Source organism: Lepidothrix coronata, unplaced genomic scaffold (assembly GCF_001604755.1).
Source record: "Lepidothrix coronata isolate B3197 unplaced genomic scaffold, Lepidothrix_coronata-1.0 Scaffold140, whole genome shotgun sequence".
NCBI classification, from domain to species: domain Eukaryota; kingdom Metazoa; phylum Chordata; class Aves; order Passeriformes; family Pipridae; genus Lepidothrix; species Lepidothrix coronata.
In genome coordinates this window covers 761,257-775,754 of record NW_016690320.1, presented here as the reverse complement: position 1 = coordinate 775,754, position 14,498 = coordinate 761,257, and the positions used below count along the sequence as shown (strand labels likewise).

The 14,498-nt window shown below is 38.4% G+C and overlaps 1 protein-coding gene across 3 annotated transcripts in view; it reads left to right on the top strand.

Annotated features, from left to right (window-relative positions):
• FAM63B (family with sequence similarity 63 member B) overlaps positions 1 to 14,488 on the top strand; it is a 33,300-nt gene extending 18,812 nt beyond the window's left edge. Inside the window, exons 7-10 of one of the 3 annotated variants that reach the window (XR_001876850.1) lie at positions 3,755 to 3,928; positions 5,117 to 5,290; positions 6,716 to 7,371; positions 9,304 to 14,488. Coding sequence is in view for 2 of the 3 variants with exons in the window: in XM_017827478.1 (XP_017682967.1) it covers positions 3,755 to 3,928; positions 5,117 to 5,290; positions 6,713 to 6,835 (471 nt within the window). In the remaining variant the exon portion in view is untranslated. Of the gene's footprint in view, positions 1 to 3,754; positions 3,929 to 5,116; positions 5,291 to 6,712 lie in introns of all 3 variants that reach the window. The other 2 variants (XM_017827477.1, XM_017827478.1) reach the window with 2 other exon arrangements.
• Positions 14,489 to 14,498: the final 10 nt, after the last annotated feature.

The window sequence follows — 14,498 nt, the reverse complement described above, 5'->3', positions numbered from 1 at the left end:
TAACCTGCATTTCAGAGAGCTTTTTGTGCTAACCAGGAGACAATTGCTCAGCAGAATAATCTTGCTTTTATCCTTAGCTTTATTTCAAGGTTTTTATATGTGAAACTATAAAATCTGGGCATTGGTCTACAATATCTAAACATTGATTCTTAGGATAAATAATTATTCATAACTTTGTTGTAGACACAGTGTATTGTAATAGTTATGCACTTGAGACTTTGTGTTTTACTCCCTAATGACAACAGTTAGTAGTAGATATTATTGCTGTATATTATGTGCTAGTATTTTGGGGGGGCAGTGGTAGCCCATGAGACTGGGTGTTTATTAAAAAAACCACACATTTAAAAATAAATCTAAAAGATAAGCTGGTAATAGTTTAGAAACGGTCAGTTAAGATTGTATGAAGGTAGAAGCATTTTGTCAAATATGGTACTGTCCCTGGCAAGGTCTATTTGAAAAACATATCTGTGTACATTGTTTACCTTCACTGCATGACCTTAGTGTGCTGATCATCCTGTTTTAGCTTTCACTTGGGCTAGAAAGCAGATGTAGAATTAGAACAGTGATCTGTTAAGTAGTAAACATGTTCTGTTCTTTATGTTTTTTAAAGGTTTTTAGTTCGGTGTAAATAAGTGTTTTTACACTCAGTAATTCTTCCTGATTCTGGCACTGTGTGCCCTCTTTCCCTTTTTGTTCTGGTGTGTTGCCCTGAGTGGAGCTGGAGTGCAGGAGCTTTGGTAGGGTGCAGGTGTGGTGTGCGACTGCTGGACCCGGGAATACTGCGGGTGTAGGTGGTGTATCCCTGTCTCCCAGCAGCCTGTCTGATCCCATGATCTGGCAAGTGCTGGGGAAAGGGTGGTTGGTTCCTGGCACCAGGCAGATCTTTATTTAGTGCAGCTCAAATTTAGAGGCAGCGTGAAGGTCATATGATAAAAGGTTTTTCTCGAATCACAAGATCCCCTCAGTGGAATTTGGCTGTGCCAGTGGAGGTACCTGGGAGCCTTTGGGAAGAGAACATGCATGGCATGAACAGTGTGCCTGCAAAACCAGCCTGTAACATGGCCTCTGTTTTCTTGTTGCAACTAGACGGAATAAAACCATGGAAGTTCCTGGAAGATTGATGACTGTAGAGATGAGTAGCTACAATATACCTTAGAGAAAAAGAGCTGACTCCTCTTCCTTTGTGTATGAAAGTTGTCCAATTATTGCAAAAAGTTACATGAATATTACAATATTGTGAGGATCCTGTTTGGTATCTTGAGAAATTAATTTAAATTATACTGAGACGAAGTAGAGATCAGAGCACTTGATAAAAAACAAGGGAAAGATGACTTTGGATCTCTGACCTGTGCTTTCCCATTGTTCTTTCATTCCAATAACTGAACAGGAACTGTGTCTCTTGCCAAGGACTGGGAAGCCTGTGTTTGTTGGTTTGCTGGGTTTTGTTCAAGGGAAGCAGCACATTTTAAACCATGCAAGTGATGTTGGAAATAGAGTGGTGGTGTGTAGGTGTTGGGGGTAGTAATGCAGCTTATTGCCTTTCATTAGGGAGCTGTATTAAATTTACTATTTAATGTGACATTTTTTCAATCAGTGCTCAGGTACAGTTCAACCGAGGAAGCCTTAAAAGCAAAGGAAGAATATGAATTTTATTTGATTGAAACAGTTCTCTGTGTCAAACAGTTGTTAGCTTTAAACTGTCTTTGGATGACAGATACTAGATTCCAATCCCATCAAGGCAATGATACACCTTAATATTTGTGTGTAGAAAAACTCATTTTGTAATAGTTTGGAGATTGTGAAAACAGTAACATTTTCCTATTTCAGTATTAGTACTAAGCTACAGAGCTTATGGGCTGTTTACAAAGTAATTAAAAATAGGTGGCATAATAGAGGAAAACCTCACACACACACCCCTTTTGTAGGTTTTGTTTCAACTGATATATTGGTCAAAATAAAATTTAAAAGGTTCAAATACACTTACCTTAAATACTCTGGGATTTTATTATATTTTCTGTTACAACTTTTTAAAGTCATCTTATATATGAGATGCTGTGAAATGGGTATTCTGTGCAAACTGGAAATTTCTGAAATTACTTTCTTTTATTTTCTTGGGTGATTTTTAAGCATCAGGAGTTGCATTCAGTTTTTAAGCAGGTTTCCAAGGGAAAGATGATTCCTTAGATCATGTTATGTGGTCAGACTTGTTGCTGACAATTGTATTTATTCTGTAAGGGTAACTTCCATTCCAAAGCTTGAACATGTAGTAGTGTTGTCTGTGTTTTGATTATGTTTGGGGTTATTTATCTGTTCTCTTTGGCTCTTTGTAGAAGTACATCTTATGATATTAGGTAATATTAGAATAACTGCTGCACGTGAGTCTTCAAATATTATTTTTTATGTTATGATCTCCCAGTGGCAGAAGGGATGGCTGTGAACATGGTGGGATTGGAGAGATCTGATGCTAATTTCAGCATCTCTTTTAGGCAGTTGTTTAATGGCTTAAGAGAAATCAGTGAGCTCATCCTATATGTGTTGAATATGGATGATGTTTCCATTTCTGGCCTGTTAAATCTGTGAAATCATTAGGACAGGATCTGCCTCTTGCTGTGGTACATCTTTAGCCCAGTGATCTTTGAGAACCCTTTTGTGTGCTGCTGTAGTACAAATAGTAAGTTTTTGTGGATGTCACAATAAACTGCTTTGATTTTTACAGCTAAACCACTGCAACAAGTTTTGCAGTGGTACACTTTGATCAGGTACATTCAATAATACTCATGGAAAACCTCAGTCTTAATGTGCTGTATGGTCAGTGATGACATTCTTGATTTGAAGTATATTTTTCAAAACAGTATAAAAAGGGTAGAATAAAATTAAATGGATTGATGTAAATAGAAATTTAAAGAGGGAATTTTTTTGTGCTGCTTTGCTATCCCTCAAACATGCAGCACCATCTCCTTTTACCTGAGGCCTGCTTTGGTGATTTCCCCTTGATTTCAGCTCTTGTCCCATTCCTTCAACCTAAGCTTGCATTTCATCCTTCCTGTGCCTTGGCATCTGAACTTGTTCGCATTGTCTCCTTCACTCCCAGACCAGCCCAGTTTATAATTTCAGAGTTGGAAATCAAGAAATTTGGCCTTATGGAACTGTGAAAATGTTAAAATGACAACAAAAGCAGTTTTTGGTGACAAGTCATAGCAGGAATCTTAAATTTACATTTTTCAATTGAAATAGACCTCAAATTCTATCAAAAGCCATTCTAACCCATGAAGTCTGAGACGTGGTCATTTTGAGGTAATGCCTCTTGGATTATGTGGAAAGATCACCTTTGTCTCCCTGTCTTACCCTTGGATACCCTTGGAATTTAATGTGATTTGTACTGGGACTGAAAGTTTTCATTGCCAGGTGTGTTTCCAAGGAGCTATCAAGGTATATAGCTTGATATGTATCAATATATTTGTTCTTATATGTATTCATGTTTATATTAATTTCTATTCAATATGAACTTCCATTAAAAAGGAGAAATTACAAGATGGAATACAGAAATTGTGTGGCTGTTAATTTAGCAGTGCATACTAATATCTGATGGTTTAATGCTGTAAGCTTAATCAGTTAATTTTTAAACTTGCTCAGAACTCTCAATGAACGTTTTACTGGGATGCAACATTTGTGTTACCTGATCATTTCTGCTACTTAGATTGTAAAAGGTAATTTTTTTTTTAGTTTTACACATTTTCCTTGTTGTTCTGCACAGGGTCAGCTTTACCTGCTGGTGACAGACCAGGGCTTTCTTACAGAAGAGAAGGTTGTCTGGGAAAGCTTACACAACGTGGATGGGGACGGGAATTTCTGTGACTCTGAATTCCACCTACGGCCTCCATCAGACCCTGAGACAGTCTACAGAGGGCAGCAGGATCAAATAGATCAGGTACTGCCTTTCTGTTGTATTTTTCTGTTTGCTTGTGGCTATATATAACATTTAGTACTTATTTTTAGTCATATGTGTGTATAATTACACAGGTGGTACTCATGCAGGTATGGGACTATAAAAAATCCTTTAGATAATAAAGTTGGGGTTCTCCAAAGTGCTACTTGAAAGTATTAATATGCTTTTGAGGGAGGAAAAGTGAGACCAACTGAATAGTTTGGAAAACTATTTTAATCTCTTGGAATCCACTTGTGCAAAAAACTTGGAAGTGTCACATCTGCCTGGTATATGGGAACAGAACCAGGCTGTGGAACTTGTCCTCCACAACAAACATATTTCAGCTCATTAATATTCTCATAACTGAACTTTGCCTTCTGTTGCCCACTGGTTGAATGTAGGACAAAACCCTCAGCAGACTGTGTGTCGTGGTGGGTGTTTGTTACTCCTCATGAGATCCAGAGCTGACAGAAGTTGTGTCCAAGGTGGGGCTGAGTTGTACCAGTTAATGCACAAGTGCATGGCAAGACCAAGCTCCTTGGAATTCTTACATTCCAAACAAGCATCAGTTTATAATTATCAGCATTAATGTTTTTAAATACTGGGGGGAATATTAATAAGATGCTTATTAATAAATTCAAGCACTGCATCTCTCTTGCAGAATAAAAATCTGGGAGAGATAACAGGGCTGGTAATATTTTGAGTTGCTGTTTGGTTATATGCAAAACTACACTTGATTTTCTCATCTGCTGAGGAGTTGGTGTTCCTAATGTATTCCCAGCATTGTTCAGTGGAGTGGGGACAGATACTCCATCAAGCATAATCAGAGTGTTAATTAGAGAAAATTACAAAGTGACAGCTTCAAAATGTTCTTCCTAGAACTGGTATGAGCTGACACTCTGTCTTCTGCTGCTGTTCAGGTAATGGAATATAAACCTGAAAGCACAGTTTTTTAATTAGCTTTTGTGTTTTGTGTGATGGGATGTAGGCACTGTGAGAGGAGATACTAAAGCAGCTGTTCTGCAGTTGAGGTTATGGACAGGTTCTGAAACAAATTCCTGTTTTCCATTTGAAGATAAGGCTGGCAGAAGAGGGATGGTGCTGTGTAGCAGCACATGCTGAAAATTTCACTTGATGTGACTTGACTCTTTTCTGTGTGAAAGAGCATTAATAACCAAGTTTCCTGTTCAGGATTATCTGATGGCATTGTCTCTACAACAAGAGCAGCAAAGTCAAGAGATTAACTGGGAACAGATCCCAGAAGGAATCAGTGACCTAGAGCTAGCCAAGAAGCTCCAGGAAGAGGAGGACAGGAGAGCTTCTCAGTACTATCAGGAGCAAGAACAAGCAGCTGCTCAGGTCCAGGTAAGAAAGCAGCATTACAGAATATGATCATGAATTTTAGAGAGTATTACCTTAATTATACAGGCACAACCTGTGTGTGTCCATGTTTCAGCCTGGTGAGACTGTTTACATCCTGTACAGCAAATGCCAAGGGGAATACAGGAGTTTTTAGGAATGTGCTGGTTGTTGCAGTGTGCCTGCAGATGTAGCAGCTGCTGACACTTCAGTACTTTAAAGCTGGCCTGACCTTCTAAACTGGGGTTTCATTCGTTTCATTCAAATTGGAATGATGGGATGAGTTCATATGTAAGGTTACAAAGGTGGTGTCAGCTGGTATTTTACATTACTTGCAAAAGAGCATTCAAATAAGAATTTGTTGATAGCAGTTGAAGCTTTGTCTTGCAGAAGTTTGTTGCTGTACATTTTCAGGTGATTCTGTCTATGATATCATGTGAATCTATTCAGTCATTTCAAATTGGGCAGTTAACAGTTTCTCCCAGTACACATTCTGTCCCATACCCACCATAAGCAGCTGATTTCAAAATGCTTTGAAAATGGGATTCATGCACATGTATCTACAAAAATGCAATTTAACTGAATCTTCTCTGCAAGAGGCAATGTTTAAGTTGGTGTTCTGGATTCAGGGAGTTCTTAACAACTGAAGACTTTTAGAACTGCTTATATTTACAAATATGTAAGAAATTATGTGTATGAAGGCTGAATCTTCGGCCTGGAGCAATTCAGAACCATTATCTGATGTTTGATAAGCATGAAACAAGAAGTTTGACAGTTAAAAGTTGTGTTATTTCCACTGCTTGTTGCTTTAATAGAACTACGAGTAGCTGCTTCTAAGACACAGGTTCACCACTGCTGGCTGAAAAAAGGTAGAAAGAACTGAAGAACCTGCTTAACAGGTTGCTGCTCATTTGCAGCTATGAACAGGTAACAGTTGGAATAGATGGTGAATTAACAAAACTTATGTTGCCTTTGTATACCAACCCCCTTACCAAGTTCTTAATGAGTTCCTAGTCACAGAAAGCTGCTGTTTTGCCATATCTCACTGTCAAAACCAACACTTTGACTCTGTAAATTCTGAAACGTGGGTTATGTTCTTATAAAAGAAATCGGGAAAAAATTCCAGTACAGTAACACAGAAGTGCCAGAAAATGCTTGAAGCCATATTTTATTATTGAAACAACAATCTACATATGTGGACACAACAGAAGGGACACACAGGCCTTGAAATGTATTTCCAGCTGACTTAATTTTTTAGAAATCAGCGGTTTTTGTGGAGGGTCTGGAGTATTTATACAAAAAGCCCTTACCTGAATTCTGCTGGTTTGCCTAACATTTAAACTTCTGTCTGTGAACTTGGACACACAGTAACACATCAGGCTGCACCTACAATAATGTGTTTATTCACAGTTCTGTTTTTCTCCACAGCAGCAGGTGCAAGGTGCTGCTTCTCCAGCCAGCGCGAGACAATCCGGGAGTAACGAACGCAAACGGAAAGAGCCTCGGGAGAAGGAGAAGGAAAAAGAGAAGAATAGCTGTGTTCTCTTGTAACAGAACATGGAGTCACTCTGGAGCCAAGTGCATGTCCTCAGAAGCAAAAACAAGGAGTACAAAGGAAGACAAACCTGTTACACGCCGCCTGTGCCTGATTACCCCATGGATTTTGTTCCTGTTCCAAGAGGATGGATGACTTTGTTACAATCAGACTTCCTTCAAAGTCAGAGTGCGAGCTGCCCACGAGGGAATTCCAAATCACAGTTGGACGCGGCTGTGCTTTGAGTTAGTCATAAAAATACTGCACCTTGTAGCTGAACACACAAATCATGGCAAGTCCTGTGTCCCAGTGACATCCATTACCTGTCCATCAGTCAGTAAGCTATCTTCTCTTCTACTCTAAACAAGGGAGGTCATTCATTTTGGGCGAGGCTTTTCCCTGAAGTCTGTACACGAGCACAACAGAGTTCTGTGTTACTTACCTGCTGTGAAGCTATATCTTAGGCTGGGTATAGTCTTCATGACACAAGAGCCCAAGTGACAGCTGGGCACTGCCTCCTCAGTGTGTCCAGATTTCTTTGCTTCTGGATCTGGTATGTTCTTTTTCTGAACCCAGATTTATACTGTGTTACTGCTCTCACTGCATCTCCTGGCCAGCTTTCTTGCCCCAAGAGTATGTGACTTGATAGGCATCACACAAAAATTGTCATACAAAAATGGGGCATTTATTAATAAGCAAGATGAATATTGTTTGCTTTTCTTGCAATTACAAACTGGGTATGGCAACTCAGATGTTATCAGGGTTAAACAAGTAATTTTATAGGTAACTTCTTTTTCTTTTATTATTTTCTCTCTTGTAGGTAAACTGGACCAGATAAGCTTTTATTTATTGACCTCTCCATATGATAGATGAATGATGAGAGGAAACTAAGGTCTATAATAATCCTTATATTCTATATAAGAATGCAGAGTTAAAATAACTAACTATCTGCCTTTTTTCCAGAAGTACCTTGAACTTTAACATGACGTTAACGTGTCCACTTGTGTATTTAAGCAAGTGTACTGTAGTTAAAAACACACTTTATTTGTTTGTTTTATAAATCGTGTATTCTTAAAATAAGCACACTTCTGAAGGGTGAGAGAGCAGTGAAGCTGCTCTCTAAGATGGGTTGGAAGCTGGTCAGGTGTAATATTTTGTTTTTTAAATCACTAATTTAGAATTTTTGGAAACCAGATTTTTCTAATTTATGGGAACCAAATAAACATGTTGTGTCTTGTAGTATTTATAGAATGCAGAAACCGAACACTTGATGAATTTTGAGGGAACCACAAATCTTCCTCCACTTCCATGAAATCAGTAACAATTACCTTCTTGCTGAACCTTTTGATAAAAATTTCTATTTAGCAATATGTAGATACTTTTGACAAAGGCTGCTTCTCCTGGGCTCTCAGCCTTAGCACTCACACACAGTAACCTGGGAAAGCTAAGGCAGCCAGGTGGAATGTGACATTCCTTGGTTCAGGAGTTTGGAGGGTGTCTGTTGGAAGAGGGTGTCTAATGCAAGTCCATCAGTAAAAAGCTGTTTTAAAATTATTTCGAGCAGACTTTGCTGCAGTGATGGCAACCAGTCATCACACAAATCTGTCATCTACCTAGAATGAAAATTAGATAAAGGAAGAATGTCTTACTAACTAAAGGGCCAATTTTTATCACTTTTCTTCCATGCCTTTTCCTCTTTTGTTTGTTTTTGTGGGTTTTTTTCACTTTTGTTACAATTTCCCTTTTATAATGATGAAGTAATGAACAGTAGGAGGTCTCTAATGCAAACTGTACATTTTAAAATGTCTCTTCTCTAGAAAAGTCACACCCAGAAAAGTAATTTTAATACTTAATGTGTGCAGTTCAGACCATTTTCTATGTCAAAGCAAAGGTTGATGTCTTTTTTCCTTTGCAGCAGCCTAACTTCTTCAGACAAATTAATGTGATGGAGGATCACCAACATAATGACTTAGCTATTTTAAGCAGTTCAGAAACTATTCCAATAGTGTCAATAACAGAGACTTTAAAGCCAGAATGTTGTTTAAAAACATTCTGTTACTAAGGTTTTTTCCCAGTTTGTGTATTTACATTTATTTATTGACCTTGAAAAATAAATATGTCAAGCTAAGTGTTTGTTATTATTTTCAGTGACAGTATTGCCAGGTTAAACTCCTTTTGGAACAAATCTAGCTGTTGTGGTTATGGAATATATCTCTTTGCCTAAGATACTTGCTCATATTAGAAGAATTCATGTAACATTTCCACTTTCAGACAGATGTGCCTGAAACCCAATATACTGCAGTTACAGGAATTATTGCCATTTGGTCACAGAGGAAGAAGAGTTAAATGCAATGCTCATCATGAAGCTGGGACTCCCAGATAATTCAATTTCTCTTTCAATAAAGGAGAAAAGGGTTTCAGGGTATCTGAGATGGCAGGCATGCTATGGAAACAGTCCTCTGTTAATATCCTTTTTTCTTTACAGGTCTTGAAGCTTTGGAAAAAAAGTAAAGAATTCCTGAAATCTAGGGCATTGTTCTGCACGAGTTGAACATTTTAGTAGCAAAACTTACAAGCAGATGAGCTTCCTAATATCCAAAATGAAAGACAGCTGGAAGCTTAATTTATGCCCTGCTGAGACTAACCATTCCAAAAGCAAATGTCACAGTATCTGAGGATCAACAAAACTGAACAGAATTGCTTTTACTTGTATAACAGTGAGCTTGGAAAACAACATTGCACAATATAGTCATGGAGTACCAGAAAAACAGTATCTACTTCTGACTGTTTACTTAATTTGCCTTTTTTTTCAAGCTCATGTTCTGGCAAAAGGGTACAGATTTATACCTTAAATCTGTTTATACACTTTAGCATGCACATGCTCCAAATACCTACATAATATATATGGAAGTGTCCAGAAAAGTAGAGTAGAACTTGTTTTCCACTAGGTAGCAGTTAGCACAGAAAACAGAATCACAGAATTTTTGTTTGTTGCATTATAGTCGTGACATATTAAAAAAAGCTACATACAAGTATTCTTAAAATTAGCAAAAACCTGAGCACTGCCGTAGCGATAAATGTTTTTTCTAAGGCACTTTGTAAATGCTCCAACACATCACTTTTCTTGTGACACTCATGGAATTGGCCACCCAACAAAGCAGGTCCAAGGGAAGGTTGTAACAAGGATGAAATCAGCATTCCTGAAAATTCACTGAAACACAGTGCAAAAGCTGTGTTTTGTAGCTGTCCATTAATGTAACAACTGCTGTGCTCGGAGTGTCTTTGCAGAGCTGCCCCGGTGGGTCCCCGGCACGGGAGCTCCCAGGGAAGCCCAGGCAGTCCCTTACTCAGCTGGTATTTCACATTATTGTCACGTTCCTTCAAACTTGTATACACAAGCTCTTGAAAAAATTTTTCCAGTACGTAATACAAGGCAGTTTGAGTTCTTGAAATGGCATTTTTTTGTGCACTCAGCAGGAAATACTCGAGTAAAAGGTGGAGATGACGTACTTTTAACAGAACCTTTCTTCTTTCCTGCTCCGCTAGTTCTGTAACCCAAAGTTAGCTCATTGCTTGGATCAGCTCTTGGCACTAGGATGCTTATTAGAGAATCTATACGAACTACATCCTTAAATACAGCATACTTAATTAAGACCTTCTTTATTTTATATAAAAGTAGACTCCTTAAAAAAAGTTGTAACCTTAAACAGCAGGTGCCTCAGGAAATGCACGTTAATAGGTGCAGCATCCTCATTAGAAAGCATATTAGAGAAGAGCAAAGTGAACAAGCTGTAGTTTGGCTGCAATATAGTGCTCACATTCCTTCCACCTGTTCTGTGACGAACGAGACCTCGGTCACAAGGAAAATCCAGCACTGAAAAGTGTTCCTGTAGTCCAGTGGTAGCAGATGTCAAGTGCAAGGGCTGACAAGGGCAGTTCATGTTGTGAGGAGTTCAGGTCCTTCTGCTATTAAGCGTGACTGCAATAGACTGTTAATGCTGAGTGGGAACATTGAGTGAGTGACACTTTCTCACACAAAATCATGTGCACAGAACTCTGTCTGGTGTTCACTCCAGAGTGTTTCCATGTAGCTCCTTGTTCACAGCTTGTTCTTATCGTTGTCCAGTAGAAAAGCCATGGATTTAATCTCAGCTGTCACCTGCTTTGATGGGGAAGTGCCACAGGGAAATGCTGAGCAGGAAAGAGAGGCTGGAACATAAAAATCTCTATGCTACCTCTTGAGATTGGTGAGGGATTTGTCCTTAATTCTGCTGTTATTTTGGACACAAATAGCTGTGGCACAGCTTGCAGGGCCAGATTTTCTCACCTAGGTAATGCCCAGCACGCTCATTTCCGAGGGGGTTGGCACTGTGTGCACTGCTCTTCACTCTGTCACACTTTACAGTCAAGATGAGCTGTTCTGACCCTGGGATAACTCAAAATATTTTTATTAAATGTCAGTTGCCTACTGTTCAGTGTTGGTCAGTGTCAGCTCCTCTCACTCTGAGCTCTCTTTACTTGGCTCTAGAGAACTTGCCTTCATCATTCCTTCTCTGGTTTGTAGGATTACTTGTGTTCATGGAGAAGCTTCACGTGCTGAAAGGGGCAGTTCCTTGTTTTTCAGGGTTAAAACCTTTAATTCTCTAGTTAATTATCATTAGAAACTCAAGATGCCATGCTTGCCTCTTTGCACAGCATACAAAAATTTCCAACAAACTAGTGCTAGGTTTGGGAAATCTGTAGGGAATGATTCCCATGAAGTTCCAGCACTCAAAGTAACCGAAAAGTTTGTCAGCTTAGTATGAACAGCACACTTACAAATAATGTATTGCAACAACATGCTAAAAACAAAGGCAGCTGCTGCTCTGGGTGTGATCTGTTGATGAAACACGAGCTCAGGCACTGCAAATGCTCCCCTCACAGCCCAGCTGTGCATTCAGGGGAGCAGGGGCTGCTGGTGTGCCTGGAGTTTGTTGGGGCCAAAAGTGAAGGAAATGGGATTGTTTGAAATAGTCAAACACTAAGCCAAATGTACATAGATCTGGGGGTGGACAGGGACACAAACTCAGCCAAGTTTTATTATTTTTTTAATTGCTCCCTTGAACTGTCCTTTAGTGCTGACCCAAGTTCAGTTTAGGTCCCATCCAGCATAAGTGAAACAAATATGGGGAGTGATCCACCAGTGTCTCACGAGCCCAAGCTTTTAGCTCAGATAAACTGAGGTTCTCCATCACAGAGCTGGATGGAATAATGTGATGCTTAGTTTCTCTCGAAGTTCATGCTCTCCTTTCTTGTTGAAGCCATTAGTAAAACTTGCACAGGCTTTTTGAGTTAAAACTGCAGCTGTAGCTTTTCAAAGGTAATATTAATATTATGCCAAGCTGCTTGGAAAATTTCACCTCACTTAGTTTAGCATTTTTTGACTTCTCCTAAATGTGTTTCCAAAAGAGCTGGGACAAATGGGGGTTTTTGTCAGAAATGTTATGTTTGGTTTTGTTCTGGCTCACTGGAAATGCCAAGGAAAGGGTCAAAACTTCAATTATAAGGAACACCAGTATGTCAGTAAACTAAACTCATCTGAGTAATGGGCACACCCTTGGGTTTGGTCATCTCTTGTTTTGGGGAACTGCAAAATAACAAAGAACAAAATGAAGCCAATTTTCTCTCTAGTATTTTGGTGTCAGGGCACCAATGGGTCTCTTAATTTTAGGGGTTTTGTTACTGCAGATTAACCAGAGCCAGAAGGAGCTGGTTTATATTAATTACTGTTTTGTTTACAATTTTTAGTGAAGTCCTTCACACTGAAAGTTTGAAAACTCTGTGAGTAAGTAACAGTATGGGGGGGTTTTGGCCAAATTGGGTTGTAGTTACTGTAGGAAAAGATATTGCTGTGGAAATAAAATCCTTCTTTTGTTAGGAAAAGTATAGTAGGTGGTGCCTTCAAGACACTGAAGAGGGATACAGTGAACCAATGAACCTGCTTGTGGATTTTTAAATGACTTATAATTTGGCTTTTGCATTTTTTTTTATCATGAATAGTTGCAATAATCACACGTTTGCATTCCGTACACTCAGGTTACAGCAGTGTGTTTGTATTTCTGGATTTCTGGATTTCTTACATGCCTTCTCTTAGGGGCTGGCAAGCAAAAATAACTTTGGAGAACCCATTAAAAAAGTGACCACAGGTACAAGGATTTCAAATCTGTTTCTTTACCTGTATGTTAACTCTTGACATCTCCAGTGCTGTTACATTATGTTAAGAAGTGCAACTGGTCAGGGAATTACAGAACAGACATTCATGAAATGAGCAGGATTCTGGTTTGGAGACAGTTTGTACTTGCCAAAAAAAAAAAAAGAAAAAAAGCCCAGTTAATACAGGTTGCTGTCAGCTTGCAGTGGACAGATTGTGTCACTCAATGTCTTCTCCCTGTGTTTCTGCAATGTATTATCAGTGTTTGCAGGTCAAGCCTCACGAATTTGACAAGTGGTACTTTGAACTACAGGAAGTATCAAGTACTTGTCCTATCCCATGGGATTATATTCTATATCTGTTACTACTTGCTCAGTATTAGTTCTTACATAAAACATCACAGAATGTTAATACCTTACAGTAATTTGTCAGGGAGTGAGAAATACTGGCAGCAGTTTCCCCACAATAACCCAATACAGCTTTAATGTTAAATGACAGTTTAGGTTTATCTTTCATATTAAAGCTTTCAGCAAAAGAAGTTTTATCAAAGTTTTCCTAAATAATTTTTGATTATCCTTTTATCTGCTCAACAGATACAGAGCTATTATTTGTACAACTTCTGATTATCACTTTTTACACATACATGTAAACTTCCTAAAGAAGCCACTGATGGAACACACAAAAATGAATCCTACAGAAGCTGCCCCAAGTTCTGCAGTGTTAAGTCAAGTATTTGTTGTCTTAACTGCCTTCACTGGGTCTTTTTACAATGAAATGTTTAAAAACAACCCCACACACGCAAAACCCCAATGTATTTTAGGAACGTTCCAAAGACTTCCAGACTGGTAATGTCTTCAAGATGCCACCAGAATTGTGCAATTCCTGTGTTAAATTTAATTTAGTTGTGAGCCTGTTAGTCACCCAATGTTTACCTGGTCTCTAAATCTAGTTTTAAAAGGAAATGCAAATTAAAGCTAATGCAAGTCACTGTGGATTTACCAAGAGAGGGGAGAAGTTACACTTTTAAAGATGGTATTTTAGGGGTACATGACATGATTAAATCTGGTCATGCAGCATCATTTGTACCAATGTATGTGATTAAAATCCTTTTCATCATGTTACACATTATCCAGCACTGTAATAGCATCAAGTTCAACTACTGAATGTTTTGCATTTTAAAAGCCTTAATTGTTTATATTGTATTAATGTGTTTTTAAAAACTATAAGGAAACAACATTTTCCTTGTAAATTGTTAAAATAATTTTGAACACAAATAATTTTCAGAGAAATCCAGTTCTGTATCTTAATACCCCTTTTTGTTTGTGTACCACAAAGCTGTTAAATTCTGTTACCTTTTAGAAATGTCTCTCGTTATCAGCCTCTCTATAGTTCAAGGTCTTTACCCAACTGAGATTTATTTTGGTTAACAGTCTTCTGAAACTCATTGTATGTAAATAAAGTGAGCAAACTTAAATAAATATTTCATTTAG